The sequence below is a fragment of the Desmodus rotundus genome, chromosome 13, assembly GCF_022682495.2.
Source record: "Desmodus rotundus isolate HL8 chromosome 13, HLdesRot8A.1, whole genome shotgun sequence".
NCBI lineage: Eukaryota > Metazoa > Chordata > Mammalia > Chiroptera > Phyllostomidae > Desmodus > Desmodus rotundus.
In genome coordinates, this window is record NC_071399.1 from 49,534,418 (window position 1) to 49,551,469 (window position 17,052).

The window sequence follows — 17,052 nt, forward strand, 5'->3', positions numbered from 1 at the left end:
TATCATTCATAGTTTTCATCTTTTTCTTAAATAAGTCCCATTAACATTTCATATAATAATGGTTTGGTGATGATGATCTCCTTTAGTTTTTTCTTGTCTGGAAAGCTCTTTATCTGCCTTTTGATTCTAAATGATAGTTTTCCTGGGTAGAGCAATCTTGGCTACAGGTCCCAGCTTTTCATGACTTTGAGTATTTCTTGCCAATCCCCTGTAGCCTACAAAGTTTCTTTTGAGAAATCAGCTGACAGTCTTATGGGAACTCCCCTGTAGATAATGAACTACTTTACTCTTGCTGCTCTCTTTATCTTTAACCTTTGGCTTTTTAATTATGATGCGCCTTGGCGTGGGCTTCTTTGCACCCATCTCGTTTGGGACTTTCTATGCTTCCTGGACTTGAATATCTATTTCCTTCAGCAAACTAAGGAAGTTTTCATTCATTACTTTTTCAAATAGATTTCCAATTTCTTGCTCTCTCGCTTCTTCTGGCACTCCTATCAGGCGAATGTTGGAACACTTGAAGTTACTTCAGAGGCTGCTTACACTATCCTTGATTTTTTTGGATTCTTTTTTGTTGTTGTTCTGATTGGTTGTTTTTTTCTTTCTTATATTCCAAATCATTGATTTGATTCTTGGCTTCATCCACTCTACTATTGATTCCCTGTAAATTGTTCTTTATTTCTATTAGTGTATCCTTCATTTCTGACTCGATCTATTTTATACTATTGAGGTTCTCACTAAATTCCTTGAGCATCCTTATAGTTTTGAACTCTGCATCTGATAGATTGCTTATCTCCATTTTGTTTAGTTCTTTTTCTGGAGTTTTGATGTGTTCTTTCATTTGGGCCATGTTTCTTTGTTGCCTTGTTTTGACAGCCTCCCTATGTTCGTTTCTACGTATTAAGTAGAGATACTTTGACTCTGTGTCTTGACAGCATGGCCTAAATAGTAGGTGTCCTGTGGGGTATTACTCAAGCTGGGTACTCCAGGTGTGTCCTTCATGTGTGCTGAGTCCACCCTCCTCTTGTAGTTGAGCCTTGAATGCTGTTGGCAAGTCTTTGGGAGAGATTTACCCAGGCCAGTCATCTGCAAGGACTGTGTCCATTGACCACATAACTCAGCCCTCCTTGGAGGATCAGCTGTGCAGGGGCAGGGTGGTGCTGCTCCAACATGGTCTGTACAGTCCACTGGGTGCACAGGCTCTGCAGTTTCCTGGGTGGTGCAGGCCAAGGTCAGCCACCACCTGTGTTTTGCCTAGGGCCACCCTGCCTGGGCTATCAAGCAATCTGAAATGGCTGCTACTTGTGCTGGGCTTGGAGGTTCCCAGGTGAAGCCAAGCTGTGAATCTATGCTGGCTGCTGTTAGTGCTGGACTGGGGCCACTTAGCAAGAGGTACAGGGGCTGGGGGCTCACTGATGCTGGCTGTTGCTTGTTTGAGAGGATTTAAGAAGTTGTGAAGCATGAGCCAAGACCAGCCATTCACATGGAAAAAATCTCTATTAACAGCTTGGGTGGACCTGTATGTTGGGTGGGATGGAGTCTCAGGGAATCTCCAGGTTGGGGTAAGCAGTATTATGTTGATGGAATCTCAGATGTGGCACTCACCTGCCGGCTGTGTGAGGGATAGGTTCAGAAAAAGGACAGTGGTCTCTGCCCACCTTTCTGTGTGGGAGAAAGCTGCCCCCAGTTCTTGCCTTGATGCCAGACACTTCAGTTCTTCCCTGTATGCCACTGGTGCTGGAACTCAGAGCGGGTGAGTCTGAGTGAGTCCTTGCGTGGGTTCTTTAAGAGGAACTGCTTCGGACTCTAATAGTTTTCTTCCACTGACTCAATCCTCACTGGATTTTGCAGGCAGAAGTTATGGAAACTTATCTTCCTAGCACTGGACCCCATACTGACAGGTCTGGTCTGGGGTTGGGACTCCTCGCTCCTGAGATACCCCTCCCGAATTTTTATCTACCACATGTGGAAGTGGGACCAGCCTGATCTATGTCTCCACCCTTCCTACAAATTGAGATGGATGTAGTTTTGTTACTGAACAGCAATTGGGATCCTGCTGCCCACATCCACCCTCTAGAGCTGGAGTGTCAAACTCATTTTCACTGGGGGCACATCAGCCTAGCGGTTGCCTTCAAAGGGCCAAATATAATTTTAGGACTGTATAAATGTAACTACTCCTTAACAGTTAAGCCAGAGCTCGGTGCTACTGCCACCTGTGCTCTAGGTGGAGTTTCAGAGGCAAAGGTTTGGTGATAAAGAAAAGGAGTCTTTATTCAAAAAGCAGTCACTTAAGCCTATCAAGTCACAGCTTTAATAAACCTATCAATTGAAACTAAATCCTCAACACCTGAGTTCCCCGTCATTCTCCCTGTTATCCTATTTCTATAGAGTTAGTTTACAAACTAAAACAACATAATATACAAAAGGTGCACAATTTTAGAATAATGGCAGGCTTCTGTCTCAGAGCCTCTTCCCTCTGGAACACCCAAAGAATAAACCTGCCACCCTCTGCCAGGCCTGCCTGATTCCTAGGCTGTTCCCAGAGTTCCTTCCCATCCAAAATACTGTCTGTTGGGAAATGCAGGCAGCTGCAGCACAATCATCCAGGCAGCCTCAAGGAAGAAGAGAGCCCAAGAGCCAGAGAGCTAGCCCTCTTTTATTTCACATCTTCTAGACCATAATTCCATGTGCTCTGGAGGCATTCAGCCTCTCAGCCAATCCCTCCTAGACTGTTTTCCATTGCCTCCTCCTACAGCCCCTCCCTGCTTCTCCCCAGTGATCTGATCAGATCTCTCTCTGTTTCTTTAATTACGTAGTTGTCAGAACTCCATTCAACTCAATTTCTGAGGGTGCTCAGTGATGGTTGTTCTGTATTATAGTTGTAATTTTGATGTGGTCGTGCGAGGAGGTGAACGATGTTTATTTTTACCTTTGCTGACAATCGACCGTAAGTCCTAGAATCAATTTTGATTCTAAATTGGGTTGCTTTTCTTGACTTGTAGGAGTTATTTACTTAGGTACAATCCATTTTTGAGTAGAGTATATGTATTGTAGATGTAGTTTCATAGTTTGTGACTTGCTATTTTACTCTCTCAATGGGTGTCCTTTAAAAAAAAATAGTATAGTAGTCAATTGCTCAGAGCTCTGGGGATACCTGGGGTACTTGACAAGGCTCAGTCACAGCTGGGGGTTGGTTAGCTGATGGCTATTCTAGCGTGGCTGATGGCTGGGTTGCCTGTGTAGTTACCATTAGCTTTACTGTTTAATTCTTTAAAACATTTATAGAATAAATACTAATCTTATAAAGCTCTTCTAGCAAATAGAAAATGAGGGAGCACTTTGCAGCTTGTTTCAAGATGTTGAAACCAGAAAATCTAGTGTTCATGCTGCCTGTCACCTACCTGACCCAATTAGCAGAGACAGGGATTGAATCTTTTTGGGCACTTTATTCAGATTGCTAGTGATCTGAGAAGACAGTGAGTGTGTGCCCTAAAAGACCATCTTATGGAAGGCTTCCTTTCAGACCAGCCTTTTTATAAGGGAGCAAAGGTATAGGGAAGGGGTCTGGAATTCAAGAGGAAAAAGTGTAGGTAAGGGATTTATAATTCAAGAAAGAGGTTAATCAGATAAAAGCTGCAGTCAAGCAATTTCTCTAAAATCCTTTCATCAGCTGACAGGTTATTTTCTTTATCTGTGTCCTGTGTCCTGGGCGATAGACTGTCTCTCCCTGGAACACAATGGCTTGGATACCACCTTGATTGCTTATGGTCTTTTCTGGAGCACAAAGGTCAATCACTTGTGGTCCCTTGGCGTCAGGGTGGGCCATACTTGCAGTTCCTGAAACAATAGCTTTTTACGTATATTAACTACTAGGCTTCTTAACTATTACCTTAAACTAAAAATTTCCAACTCTTGAGTGCCCCATCAAGCCCAGTGTAACCTCGTACCAAAACCTGACATTACGAGAAGGAAAAATCACAAGTAAATGTCTCTCAAGCAGGGGCACAAAATTCCTAAGCAAAATGTTAGCAAATCAGTCTGGAATGAAAAAGGATCTATATCATTGCCAAATGGGATATTTCAGGAGTAAGGTTAGGTTTGGTCTTTGAAAATCAAATGTTATTTACCACATCAACAGATTGAGGGAGTAAAATAATACAATTAACTTAATAAGAAAAATTTTTTGAAATAATTTAACTTCTATTCATAAAAAAGAAACTCTCAACAAACTAGGAATAAAAGATAATTTCCTTAGTCTAATAAAGGAGGTCTAAAAACAACCTACAGCCAGGTTACACTTAATAGTGAAATATTGATCATTTTCCCCAAGAGTTTGGGAATAAGACAAGGGTATCCACTATTACCACTTACATTCAACATTATATTACAGGTTCAAGGCAGTGTAATAAAGCAAAAAAAAGAAAAAGAACATACAGAGTTTGCGAAGAAAGAAGTAAAACTGTCAGTTTTTAGAGTTGACATGATCGTATGTGTAGAAATCCAAACAAATTTCCCATTAGAGTTAATAAGTGACTTTAGCAAGAGTGCCAAAATACATATAACATCAATGTTTTAAAAATCAGTTATTAGCAACATAAATTAGAAAATTAAATTTTAAGAGATACTATTTACAATAGCATCAAAATATATACCTAGGATACATCTAACAAAAGATTTGCAAGACCTCTATACTCAACACTATAAAACATTGCTCAGAAAAATGAAAGGCCTAAATAAATGGAGGGGTATATAATATTCATAGACTGGAAAACTCAATATGATTACATCAGTTCTCAAATTGCTCCTAATCAAAATCTTAGAAAGTTGGATTGGGGCGGGGGTGGGGGGGATGTTAGAGGAGGGCAGTCCTGATAGACTTTAAAGTTTATCTGAAAATGCAAAGGTTCTAGAATAGCTAAGGAAATTAGAGTGAGGAAGATATTGTAGTACTGGCTAACACCACAGTATCAGATCTACCAGTGAACAATCACCTGACTGTGGCAAAGGTGCAGGATGGTGCAGTGGGGAAAGGAAAGTGTGTTTTAACCTTTTCCTTTTAAACTTTTGAAGTATGTTATTGCTTTATAGAGAATATATAATTTGGTCTCATTTTTTTATACTTGTAATCCAGGCGGAAAAGCCTTTATCTTTTAGCGAGGGTTCTGGTCTACCATTGTCCTATTTGTTTTTTAAAGTTTTCTTATTCTTTGTTTCCTTTCTTGCCTTCTTTTGGATTAAATGAATAATTTTAAATATTATATTTTTCTCTGTATTAGCTTTTTAGATATAATTATTCTTAATCTCTCACTTCAAGTGCATCTACATTTGTGTTTACTTTATACTTTGATAACTATTTTAAAATGTTGATTAAATAAATTTTCCTTTCAGCCCTGGCTGGTGTGGCTCATGGATTGAGTGCCACCCTGCGAACCAAGGTTGCCAGTTTGATTCCCAGTCAGGGCACATGCCTCGGTTGCGGGCCAGGTTCCCAGTCAGGGGCTTGCGACATGCATCCGATTGATGCATCTCTCACACATCGATGTTTCTCTCCCTCTTTCTCCTTCCCTTCCCTCTCTCTAAAAACAAATAAATAAAATCTATAGAAAAATAAATTTTCCTTGTAAATGATTGTAAAACAGTGGTGTAAGAGAAATATTCCCTCCAAGGTGGAGTGGGATACAGATAATAAATATAGTACTTATTCAATCAAGTCTTATTGATCTCATCAATTAAGGATCATCCTACCTCATTACTTATTAGTGATTACCTTAAGGATGATCTTTCAAAAGTCAGCTGTGTTAAGGTGCAGGCAGCTTCTCTGGATACAGGGAAAGCATCTGTGAGTGAGAGCCTGAGGAAAGTGGCATCTCTTCATTATCCTCTTGGTAATGATGGGCCAGAGGCAGCAATTGTTTTTGTTTTCACTTTGATAACTTGGTTGAGGTATTCGCCCAACATTTCTGGGTGGAAAATGGAAATTGGTCCATGGTTTCCTGCAAAATTTGGAGTATATGTATGATATTTTTTGGAATGAGATTCTGTGAAGATTACGGTGAATCTAAAAGGATTAAGAACCTCTGTACTGCAGAGATATTAAGTGAATATGTTGGTTTAGCAAATTATTTAGAAAGTGTTATGATAATAACTACCATTTATTAAGGGCCCAGTGTGTTACCTTGTTCTAGATGCAAAGCACTTTATAGTAATTATCTCTATGTCTCTCTGGTTTCCATTCTACAGATGAGGGAGTAAACTGAGTCAGGGGTGTTAATATTGTCTAAGAGACACAATTAGTAAGTGACAAAATTAGGATTTAAACCCCGGTTTCTAATTTCTATACTCCTAACTGCAGCCTCCATTATTAATGAAAAAATGAATTTTGTCTGATAACGGACAAATTAGGGTAAACATATGAGGACTGTCCAGAAGGCATCCCGCCATATAGAGACAGTTATTGAAGAAGACACAAGAAACATACATAGACAACGACACCTCTGTCCCCTTCAAAGTAGGTACCTTGGGACCTCACACAGTTCTCCCAATTGCCATCAGCTGCCCAGTTGTCTAAATCTCTCCCCTTTCGAAGGTGATTTTAGTTTGGAGAAAAGCCGGGAGTCTCAGGGTGCCAAATAAGTGCTGTAGAGGGGCTGCATTACCTGGATAATTTATTCTGTGTGAGATGTGATGCATGATGAGTGGGTGCATTACTGTGGTGAAGCTGCCAATCACTAGCTGACCATAGATGGGCCAAATCATCCAAATAGTTTCCATGGAGGAATGTTCAAGCTTAATGCAAAAATGTATTTTTAAGATTTTATTTACTTATTTCTAGAGAAAGGGAAGGGAAGGAGAAAGAGAGGGAAAGAAACATAATGTGTGGCTGCCTCTTGCAAGCCCCCACCACTGGGGACCCAGTCTGCAACACAGTCATGTGCCCTGAATGAGAATCAAACTGGTGACCCTCCGGCTCCCAGGATTGCACTCAATCCACTGAGCATCACTGGCCAGGGCTTAATGCAAAATTTGAGGCAGATTCGTTGCTCTACTTGCTCAGTCATTTTGAATGCCACAGCCACACAGTGCACATGCTCAATTGTGTCTGCTGCACCCACTGACTAGTACACTGAAGTTGTCATTGTTCACATATTTGCATTCCACTCCACTCTCCTCTGTCAGGTTACATTTATATATTAACAATGGCTGGACTTTTTCTAGACAGATCTCATATGTATCTTTGAAAACTCAATTCCACCAAAGAATACCTTGTATTATAGTCTATTGAGAATGTAGGTAATAAACCCTTTTTTAAATATATTTTATTGATTATGCTATTATAGCTGTCCCATTTTTTTCTCCCATTTATTTCCTTCCAGCTAATACCCCCTCTCCCATCATCATTCCCCCACCATAGTTCATGTCCATGGGTCATACATATAAGTTCTTTGGCTTCTCCATTTCCCATACTGTTCTTAACCTCTCCCTGTCTATTTTGTACCTACCATTTATACTTCTTGTCCCCTGTACCTTTTCCCCCATTTTCCCCTCTCCCCCTCCCTGCAGATAACCCTCCAAGTGATCTCTATTTCTTTGATTCTGTTCCTGTTCTAGTTGTTTGCTTAGGTCTTTTTTGTTTGTTTGTTTTTTAGGATCAGCTGCTCATAGGTGTGAGTTTGTTGTCATTTTACTGTTAGTATTTTTTATCTTCTTTTTTCTTAAATAAGCCCCTTTAACATTTCATGTAATAAGGGATTGATGGTGATGAACTCCTTTAACTTGACCTTATCTGGGAAGCACGTTATCTGCCCTTCCCTTCTAAATGATAGCTTTGCTGGATAGAGTAATCTTGGATGTAGGTCCTTGCTTTTCATGACTTGTAATACTACTTTCCAGCCCCTTCTTGCCTGCAAGGTTTCTTTTGAGAAATCAGCTGAGAGTCTTATGGAAACTCAGGTAACTGTCTCTTCTTCTCTTGCTGCTTTTATGATTCTCTCCTTATCTTTAATCTTGGCTAATGTAATTATGATGTGCCTTGGTGTGTGCTTCCTTGGATCCAACTTCTTTGGTACTCCTGGAAGTTCATTTCTTTTGCCTTCATTATGTTTTCAAATAAGTTTTCAATTTCTTGCTCTTCCTCTTCTCCTTCTGGCACCCCTATGATTCCGATGTTGGAATGTTTAAAGTTGTCCTGGAGGTTTCTAAGCCTCTCTATTTTTTTGAATTCTTGTTTCTTCATTCTATTCTGGTTAAATGTTTATTTCTTCCTTCTGCTCCAAACCGTTGATTTGAATCCCAGTTTCCTTCCCTTCACTGTTGGTTCCCGGAAAACTTTCTTTTATTTCATTTTCATAGCCTTCACCTTTTCCTCTATTTTTGTGACCATATTCAGCCACTTCTGTCAGCATCTTGATTAGCAGTGTTTTAAACTCTGCATCTGATAGGTTGGCTATCTCTTCATCGCTTAATCCTATTTTTGGAACTTTGATCTGTTCTCTCATTTGGGCCATATTTCTTTGTCTCAGCATGCCTGTTACATAGTAAGGGGTGGAGCCTTAAGTATTCACCAGGGCGGTGCTACCCATGTACCCGCATTGTGGTGCTGTTGTGGGGGAGGGGTCTGAGAGGGAACAGTGCAGCTTGCTTATCTCTCTGCCAGCATTCAGTCACTCCCCCTGCTACCCACCAGCAAATTGGGCCCTTCTGGTGCTGATTCCGGTGGGTCGTTTTGTGTACCTTCTAGGACTTTGTGGGTCTCTCCAACCAACTCTCCTGTTGAGGCTGGGAGTTTCTCCTGCTGCCTCAACCCCCACAGGTTTTTGCAGTTAGAGGTTTCATTTTCCTGCCCTGGAACCCTGGGTTGTGCAGACTGTTTCCCTCCCCAGTTGTTCCTCCTGGTTTATCTGCACACAAATGTGGGACTGCCCACTCCGCTAGTTGCCACCTTGTCCAGTCTGCCAGCCTCTACTCTTCTGCGAGTCCTGTCCATCCTGACTACCTGTCTCCTCCCCTCCTACTGGTCTGGGTGAATGTTTCTTCTTTAACTCTTTGGTTTTTGGACTTCCATAAAGTTGGATTTTCTAGAAATTCTGGTTATTTTTTGTTTTTAAATTTGTTGTTGTCCTACTTTTGGTTGTGTGAGGAGGCAAAGTGTATCTACCTATGCCTCCATATTGGCCAGAAGTCCTTTTCTTTGTTTTTGTTTTAATCCTCACCCCAAGACCTGCTTGTTGATTTCAGTAAGAGGGGAAGGGAGGGCGAAAGAGAGGGAGAGAAATACTGATGTGAGAGAGAAACATCAATCAGTTGCCTTTTGCACACACCCAGACTGGTACTGAACCTGCAACCCAGGCATGTGCCCTGACCAGGAATCAAACCCATGACCTTTCAGTTTGCAGGATGACTCCCAACCAACTGAGCCACACTGGCCAGGGCTAAAACTTTTTTTAAAATAGCCTTTTTTTCTACACAGTTTATATGAGAATTGCTCACATAAGTATTTGCTTTCCTTCTAAGAGGTGTAATTGTAGTGTGGTTAAGAGGGCACTTGATTTGAGGTAGCTGTGAAATTGTGCTCAGGCTGTAAATTCATCCTCTTATAAAGTGAATAGTACCTATCTTATTAATTTCAAAGAGCTGTCATGAAGATCAAACAAAGCAGCATATTTGTGAATGCTCCAGAAACTTTAAGGCTCCTAAAAATGAATATACAAAAGTTAACGTACTTTATAAACTCAAAGAAACCCACTTACGTTATGTACAATTGGAATGAAAGTAAGTGGCTGGTTAAATTCACCCTGCTGCTGTTTGTACAACATAGCCCAATTTCAGAGGTGTCAAATATGGGAGGAAGTGGTTATCTTGGAATTGATAAGTCCATTGCGATGTGTTATTCTGATAAAGTTGTTCTTACAAAGTTATCTCTATCTTTGGAAACCATTGAATTTATTTTATTCTGGTCGTCTTTAATGAACTAGCTACAAGTGATTGATTGACAGCTATAGTTCTTTGGATTCGATAGACTTTTTCAGTATTTTTAGAAATGTCACTTCCGGCCAAGATGGAGGCATAGATAGACACACTGGGCCTCCTCGCACAACCAAAAGAAGACCAACAACAAATTTAAAAACAAAAAACAACGAGAACTGACAGAAAATAGAACTCTATGGAAGTCTGACAGCCATGGAGTTAAAGAAGGCACATTCATCCAGACCAGTAGGAGGGATGCAGACGGGCAGCCGGGCAGAGAGGACTCACGGCAAGGAGGTGGCTGGAGGACCCAGTGAGGCAGCACATTGCATACCGGGCGGTCCCACATTCAAGTGCAGATAAACCAGGAGGAACAATTGGGCGGGGGAGCCAGACTGCACAACTCAGGGCTCCAGCATGGGGAAATAAAGCCTCAAACCTCTGATTGAAAACACCTGTGGGGGTTGAGACAGCAGGAGAAACTCCCAACCTCATGGGAGAGTTCATTGGAGAGACCCACAAAGTCCTAGAATGTACCCAAACCCACCCACCTGGGAAGCAGCACCAGAAGGGCCCAGTTTGCTTGTGGGTAGCAGGGGGAGTGACTGAAAACCAGCAGAGAGTGGAGCAAGCAGCACTGTTCCCTCTCAGACCCCTCCCCCACATACAGTGTCACAACACAGTGATGTGGGTTGCCCCACCCTGGTGAACACCTAAGGCTCTGCCCCTTACTATGTAACAGGTTCGCTGAGACAAAAAAAAAAAAAAAAAAAAAGGCCCAAATGAAAGAATAGATCAAAGCACCAGAAAAAAATACAACTAAGCGATGAAGAGATGGCCAACCTATGAGATGCAGAGTTTAATACACTGGTAATCAGGATGCTCACACAATTGGTTGAATATTGTCGCAAATTAGATGAAAAAATGAAGGCTATGCTAAGTAAACTAAAGGAAAATGTACAGGGAACCAAGAGTGACAGGAAGGAAACCAGGACTCAAATCAACAGTGTGGACCAGAAGAAAGAAAAACATTTTACCAGAACAGAATGAATAAACAAGAATACAAAAAGAGGAGAGGCATAGGAACCTCTGGGACAATTTTAAATGTTCCGATATCCGAATCATAGGTGTGTCAGAAGAGGAAGAGGAAGAAATTGAAAACTTATTTGAACAAATAATGAAGGAGAAGTTCCCCAATCTGGCAAAGGAAATAGACTTTCAGGAAGTCCAGGAAGCTCAGAGTCCCAAAGAAGTTGGTCCCAAGGAGGACCACACCAAGGCACATCATAATTACATTAGCCAAGATTAAGCAGAAGGAGAGAATCTTAAAAGCAGTAAGAGAAAAGGAGACAGTTACCTACAAAGGGGTTCCCATAAGACTGTCAGCTGATTTCTCAAAAGAGACCTTACAAGCAAGAAGGGGCTGGAAAGAAATATTCCAAGTCATGAAAGGCAAGAACTTGCATCCAAGATTCCTGTATCCAGCAAAGCTTTCATTTAGAATTGGAAGGGCAGATAAAGTGCTTCTCAGATAAGGTCACATTAAAGGAGTTCATCATCACCAAGCCCTTATATGAAGTGATTAAGGGACTTATCTATGAAAAAGAAGATGAAAAATATGAACAGTAAAGTGACAACAAACTTACAGTTATTAACAACCACACCAAAAACAACAAACTAAGCAAACAACTAGAACAGGAACAGAATCAAAGAAATGAAGATCACAAGGAGAGTTATCAGCAGGGGAGTAGGAAGGGGAGAGAGGGGGAAAAGATACAAAGAATAAGTAGCATAAATGGTAGGTAGAAAATAGGGGGAGGTTAAGAATAGTATAGGAAATGTGGAAGCCAAAGAACTTATATGTATGACCCAAGGACATGAACTAAAGGGGGAGTATGGGTGGGAGTGGGTATGCAGGGCGGAAGGGAATAAAGGGGGGGGGAATGGGACAACTATAATAGCATAATCAGTAAAATATATTTAAAAAAAGAATAAGTAATAAATATAACTCACAACTGTGGGGCACTTTATCTGTTCCAGGCCCTGGATTTAAAAACAGAAAGAAAGGAAGGAAGAAATGTCATTGTCTTTTATATTAAGAGTTGCTTTTTTTTCTCCAGTAAGATGAAGGGAATGTCCAGACATTCACAGATGGCAAATATCAGAAGTCCTGGCAGACATCACAAATGGAAAAATGACCAACCTGCACAGAGAGCAGCCATTGGATCAGGCCACCACTTGTGTGACTTGAAGCCTGAAGGTCCACCTGATGCAAATGCAGACCCTCTGAGTGTTTTGGTAAATACTGATTCTGGTAAGTTAAACAGGAAAACTGTTTATAAGTATGGACAGTGATGTTGTTTTGTGGAGAGTTCAGTGGCCAATACGTAAAAATGTAGGATGATGCTTTTGTTGTTATTTTTTATAGGGATTCCTTGTCAAAAAACTCATTTCAGGACATCTTTTCTGAACCTTGTGTGTGGGCATATGAGGTAGGCAGAATGTGGAAGAGAGATAATATATGTTGGATAATTTCCATAGTGTGATGTGATCTTGGGACTTTAAGTGTATTGATGCTATAGATTCAGATTTGCCCAGTTATGTGAATTTCGTCTTGCCTATAAATTAGTAATCCCAATGGAACCTAGTATTACTTATGCTACTGAGCATGAACACAGTCTCTTTGGGTAAATAGTATTAATTCATTGTACTTGAGTAATACTGTTCTTCCTCAGGGCATAGAATATATTTATGTGTTTATTGAATTTCCTTTAGAACTTATGGGGCAAGTTTACTCTTGCTTACAACGTAACAAATTGGAGGACCAAAATGCTACTATCTTGAAGATGTTCAGCCTGTGAGGCCCCATTTCCCCTGCTGAAAAATGAAAATGTGTATGTAAATATACATATCCACCACCTTTTCTTCCAGTAGCACTGAAGTACTTTATCTAAATTGCATGTGTGCCTATTTTGCAAAGGAGTGGTATTAGTGAGTGAACTGAGCTTATATTGTAGGTTTGTTAGCCGGCTCTGTTCAGCCTGGAAAATAGTAGCTTCACGTGAAAAATTATTGAACTTATAGCTGGCAAGAAACAGGGAGGTAATGTACTGATTGAACTCGGTCGGGAAACAATCTTGGCATAAGAGAATGTTGGACCAAAAATAAGATTGTATTTAACACCAACTACTACTTCCTAAGTAAGATGTTTACTGTGCTATAAAAGCTTTATATATATGTTAACTCATTTCCTCATAACAAACCTTTTACATATGAACTGCTATTTCCATTTTAGAATTAAAGAACACAAGGTAAGTGATTTACCTTAGTCATACTGCTAGCTAGTGGCAGAACCAGAGTTTGAACTTAGGAGTCTGACTCCACTAGTACACCACTATACCTCCTTTAAATGTGAAGTCTGAATTTGTCTAAAAAATATATTGCATGAGCCTGGGATAGTTTAGGTGTGGAGAGAGTTTAGAAAAGGTATCTTCTTACCCTTGTTGATAGCAGGGAAAAGGCTGATGACATTTTGGGCATTGCTGAGTTTATTCTTTGAGCACTGTTTTTTTTTCCTTCAAAAAATGTTACAGCCTACACTTACTCGCATTTATAATGTGTAATCTTGATGATAAAATACCATCTGTACCCAAAAATAAACTTTCATGTCATTAAAATACTTGAAACACAAATATGAAGGCTATCATTATAATCAGTAAATTACTAATTTGAAAATTATGTAATTATTCACTTTATGCAGTTCTCTAAATGAACATTTGAAGAACTCTGTAATGTTAAGTATTCTTTTTTTGTTGTTTTGTTAGCTTTAGTAGGTGGGTAATTCTGTGTTCTCATTTTTAAAGAAGTATTTCAGTATATGTTAATATGGTGAAATACCAATGAAAAGATTATTATATATCTTGCTTTTACTTAAGTCTGTAGCTAGATCTTTAAGAGACACTTTAGTTATGAACAACAATAGTAAATACCTTTTATTCTCATTTTGTGGAAAAGATTCCATTTAAATTCATGTCATCTTTACCTCCAGATTTCTGGATTTTTACGTTTTCCAAATCAATGTTTAGACTGTTGGTTCCTCAACTTTTCATTTCAGGTAGAGCTATAGAAAACCACATGTACCATTTTTTTTCACATGCCCTAAATACGTAGTATCCTTAGCATCTCCACTTTCCAACATATCAGCCTTACACTTGTTTGGAGGCATCTTCTTTCACCTTGAGCCAGAGCCAGTCAGAGCTCCGGGTGTGCTTGTTTTTCAGGTTGCAGGTCTCAGGGCAGCATGGTGATGCAGTCCTCTTCCTGCTCTCACGTGGCAATTAACACTCTTTAGCAGTAAGCTTACTTTCAACATGGAGATCTCCCAATTTCTTACATTTTTTGCCTTTTTTTGGCTCAGAATCTTAATCCAGACATCAGCATTCACATTTTCAATAAGACAGCAGTTCTCAATCTTTATAAACTTCATCTCATGCTTAGAAAAATCTTTACCAGAGCCCTCCTTTTTGTGATACTTGGTAGTATGTCAGCTCTCACTAATTGTGTAGGTGCGTTAAACGTGGGGATGACATTGTTTCAAAGGGAGAACATATCATTTGGAGTCTACCAGCTAATCAGTTTTGAGTATGGCCTGTTTGCAATAGATTTCCTTTTAATCTTTTTGGTATTTCATTTGTTAGAACCATATTTACTTTGTTGCTCTTCTTTAAATATGATCCACCATGTTTAAATGCTTTCCTGGCCTATGGTTTTGATACGTTTTAACTGAGCTAGAAAGAAAGGAGCTGGTCAGTAATGTGTCCTTGAGCATCACAGACTAAAGTGCCTCATCATCAACAGAACGAAAAGGATCCAGTTTGTCATTTGCTGTAATACAGGTATTATCATAGAACACTAGAACAGATATCAGTCTGCATACTGACACATAGGCTAAATGGGCTTCTGTTGTTTAAAAGGTAGATGTTAAAGTAAGAAAAGAAGCTGACCTAGCGTGTCAGCTGTCATGAATGCCCTTTGTTAAATATCTGTTTTTGAGAGTTGGAAACCATAAAGCAAAGCTCCTGTTTTTTAAGGGTGAGTTTTTTCAATAGATAGTGTTTTCTTAGGAGACTTAATCTGTAAATATTCTTGAGACTAGAGCATGTAACTATGTTTGTTCCTTGAGGGCAATAGGAAGTAGTAGGAGGCGGGAGGGGAGAGACAAATTAAGAAATAAAGTAAGAAATAAGTTGTAGAAAGAGGCCAGAGGCGAAGCTTTTACAATCAGTGTTTAGACTTGGGTAAAACATTCGAGAGGCAATTTTTTCCCCATTTTTATTTCAGTATGGATTTACTGAGGTCCTACATTTTGCTTACCCAGCACTGTAATTCAGAGAAGTCTCTTGCTGCCTTCAGGAAACTCATAGTCTAGTGCAGGGGTGTCAAACTCATTTTCATCGGGGGCCATGTCAGCCTAGTGGTTGCCTTCAAAGGGCTGAAAGTAATTTTAGGACTGTATAAATGTAACTACTCCTTAACAGTTAAGCCAGAGCTTGGTGCTGCGGCCAGGTAGAAACAAGGTGCTGAGCTGGATAAAACAAGGTGGAGAGGCGGATTTGGTTCGCGGGCATTGTGTTTGCCACCTCGGGTCTAGTGATAAGTTTTGGATTATTGTATTACTTTTTTGATTAGTGGGAACATGATATGTATAAGAGAGAGGTGAGATTTACCATAAGAAAAGTGTCACTGGTGTTTTAACAGTAAGAGAAATTATTTTAGCTGTTGTTTTATAATCATTGTAGTTTGATTTTATCATTTTCATTGCTTCTGTTTTTATACTGATATTTCTAGTTTAGAGAAATGTTTTTGCTATTTTTATTAAAAAGCAAGTAAAGTGTGTTGAGCATGATTCAGTCAGCCAGCACAGTGCCTTCAGCACTTTACGGGACAGCTGCTAAAAATGCCTGTGTTAGAACTGCGAGGTAGATCTGGGGAGCTTTGCAAAGGCATTTTCTTTTGAGATGAAAAGTCACTGTGGAGGACATTTTGATCAAGTCAAAAGGGCAGCACTCTTTTCAAAGTGCTCGTTATATGTGGCGGTTCATTTGTGTGAACTCCTAACTCTTGCCCTTGGGGAAGCAGTCAAGTATAGTGAGCTTTGTGACACTCCTAATAATGAGTGCACCAAGCACCCAGATTGTGGTTTTACCATTCTCCAATTAAAGAGACTGGAGCCTTTTGGAGAAATGACTGAAGTTTGGAGCAGAGAGAATACAAAGTGAGCCTAGAGGATCTAATATAGTGCCAGAAAGTAAGAAAGTGCTCAAAAACAGCAGGAAGTGGGCATGTCAGATGGATATAGGGACCAACTGGACTAGGTTCCCAATGGCTAAAGCTGGAGCAATTTGAGCCACAAAATAGACAATAGATTATAACCCAAAGAATAAAATAAATATCCATGAGTCCATACTCATATAAATAAATATGGGAGAAGAGGGACAAATCTTTTTATAGAAGAATTTCAATTAATAATTGTAAGAGGTTAGGGAGAAACAGGAAGTCACCATTAGAACACCACAGTAATAATTGTTTCAGGCAAGAACCTTTAATGAATGGTAAAATTGGTGGCAACACTTTAAGGTAAAACAGGGTATACCATGGTCGTTTTAGCATATCTCCAAATTCGTTAATATTCCTTACTCTAGGAGGTAGACTTAATTCCCATCCCCTTGAATGTTGGCTTGTCTTAGTGACTCATTTCAAGAAATAGTATAATAAAGAGATAAATAGTAACTTTACAGTAGAGAAACCAGACACACCACCAAGTGCTCAAGGTTAACATCACCAGTAATGTCATGTTGGTATCATGGATCCCCTGATATGATGCGATATGAGAGGGCACTACCTAAAATCTATAGTCTTAGCCTTATCATCAGAAAACACCAGGCAGACCCACATTGAGGGATATTCTACAAGTGATTAGTAGTCTTTAAAACTGTAAAGTCCATGAAAGCAAGGAAATACTGGGAAATTGTCATAGATTGGAGAAGACACAGATGAGGAGTTGTGAGGACAGAATACAATGTGATATGGAGG

The 17,052-nt window shown here is 39.8% G+C and overlaps 1 protein-coding gene across 1 annotated transcript in view; it reads left to right on the forward strand.

Moving 5' to 3' along the window:
* Positions 1–17,052, forward strand: part of NUFIP1 (nuclear FMR1 interacting protein 1) — a 68,236-nt gene that overhangs the window by 15,944 nt on the left and 35,240 nt on the right. The window contains exon 7 of the mRNA XM_024569518.4: positions 12,081–12,274. Within this exon, the coding sequence (XP_024425286.1) occupies positions 12,081–12,274 (194 nt within the window). The remainder of the gene's footprint in view (positions 1–12,080; positions 12,275–17,052) is intronic.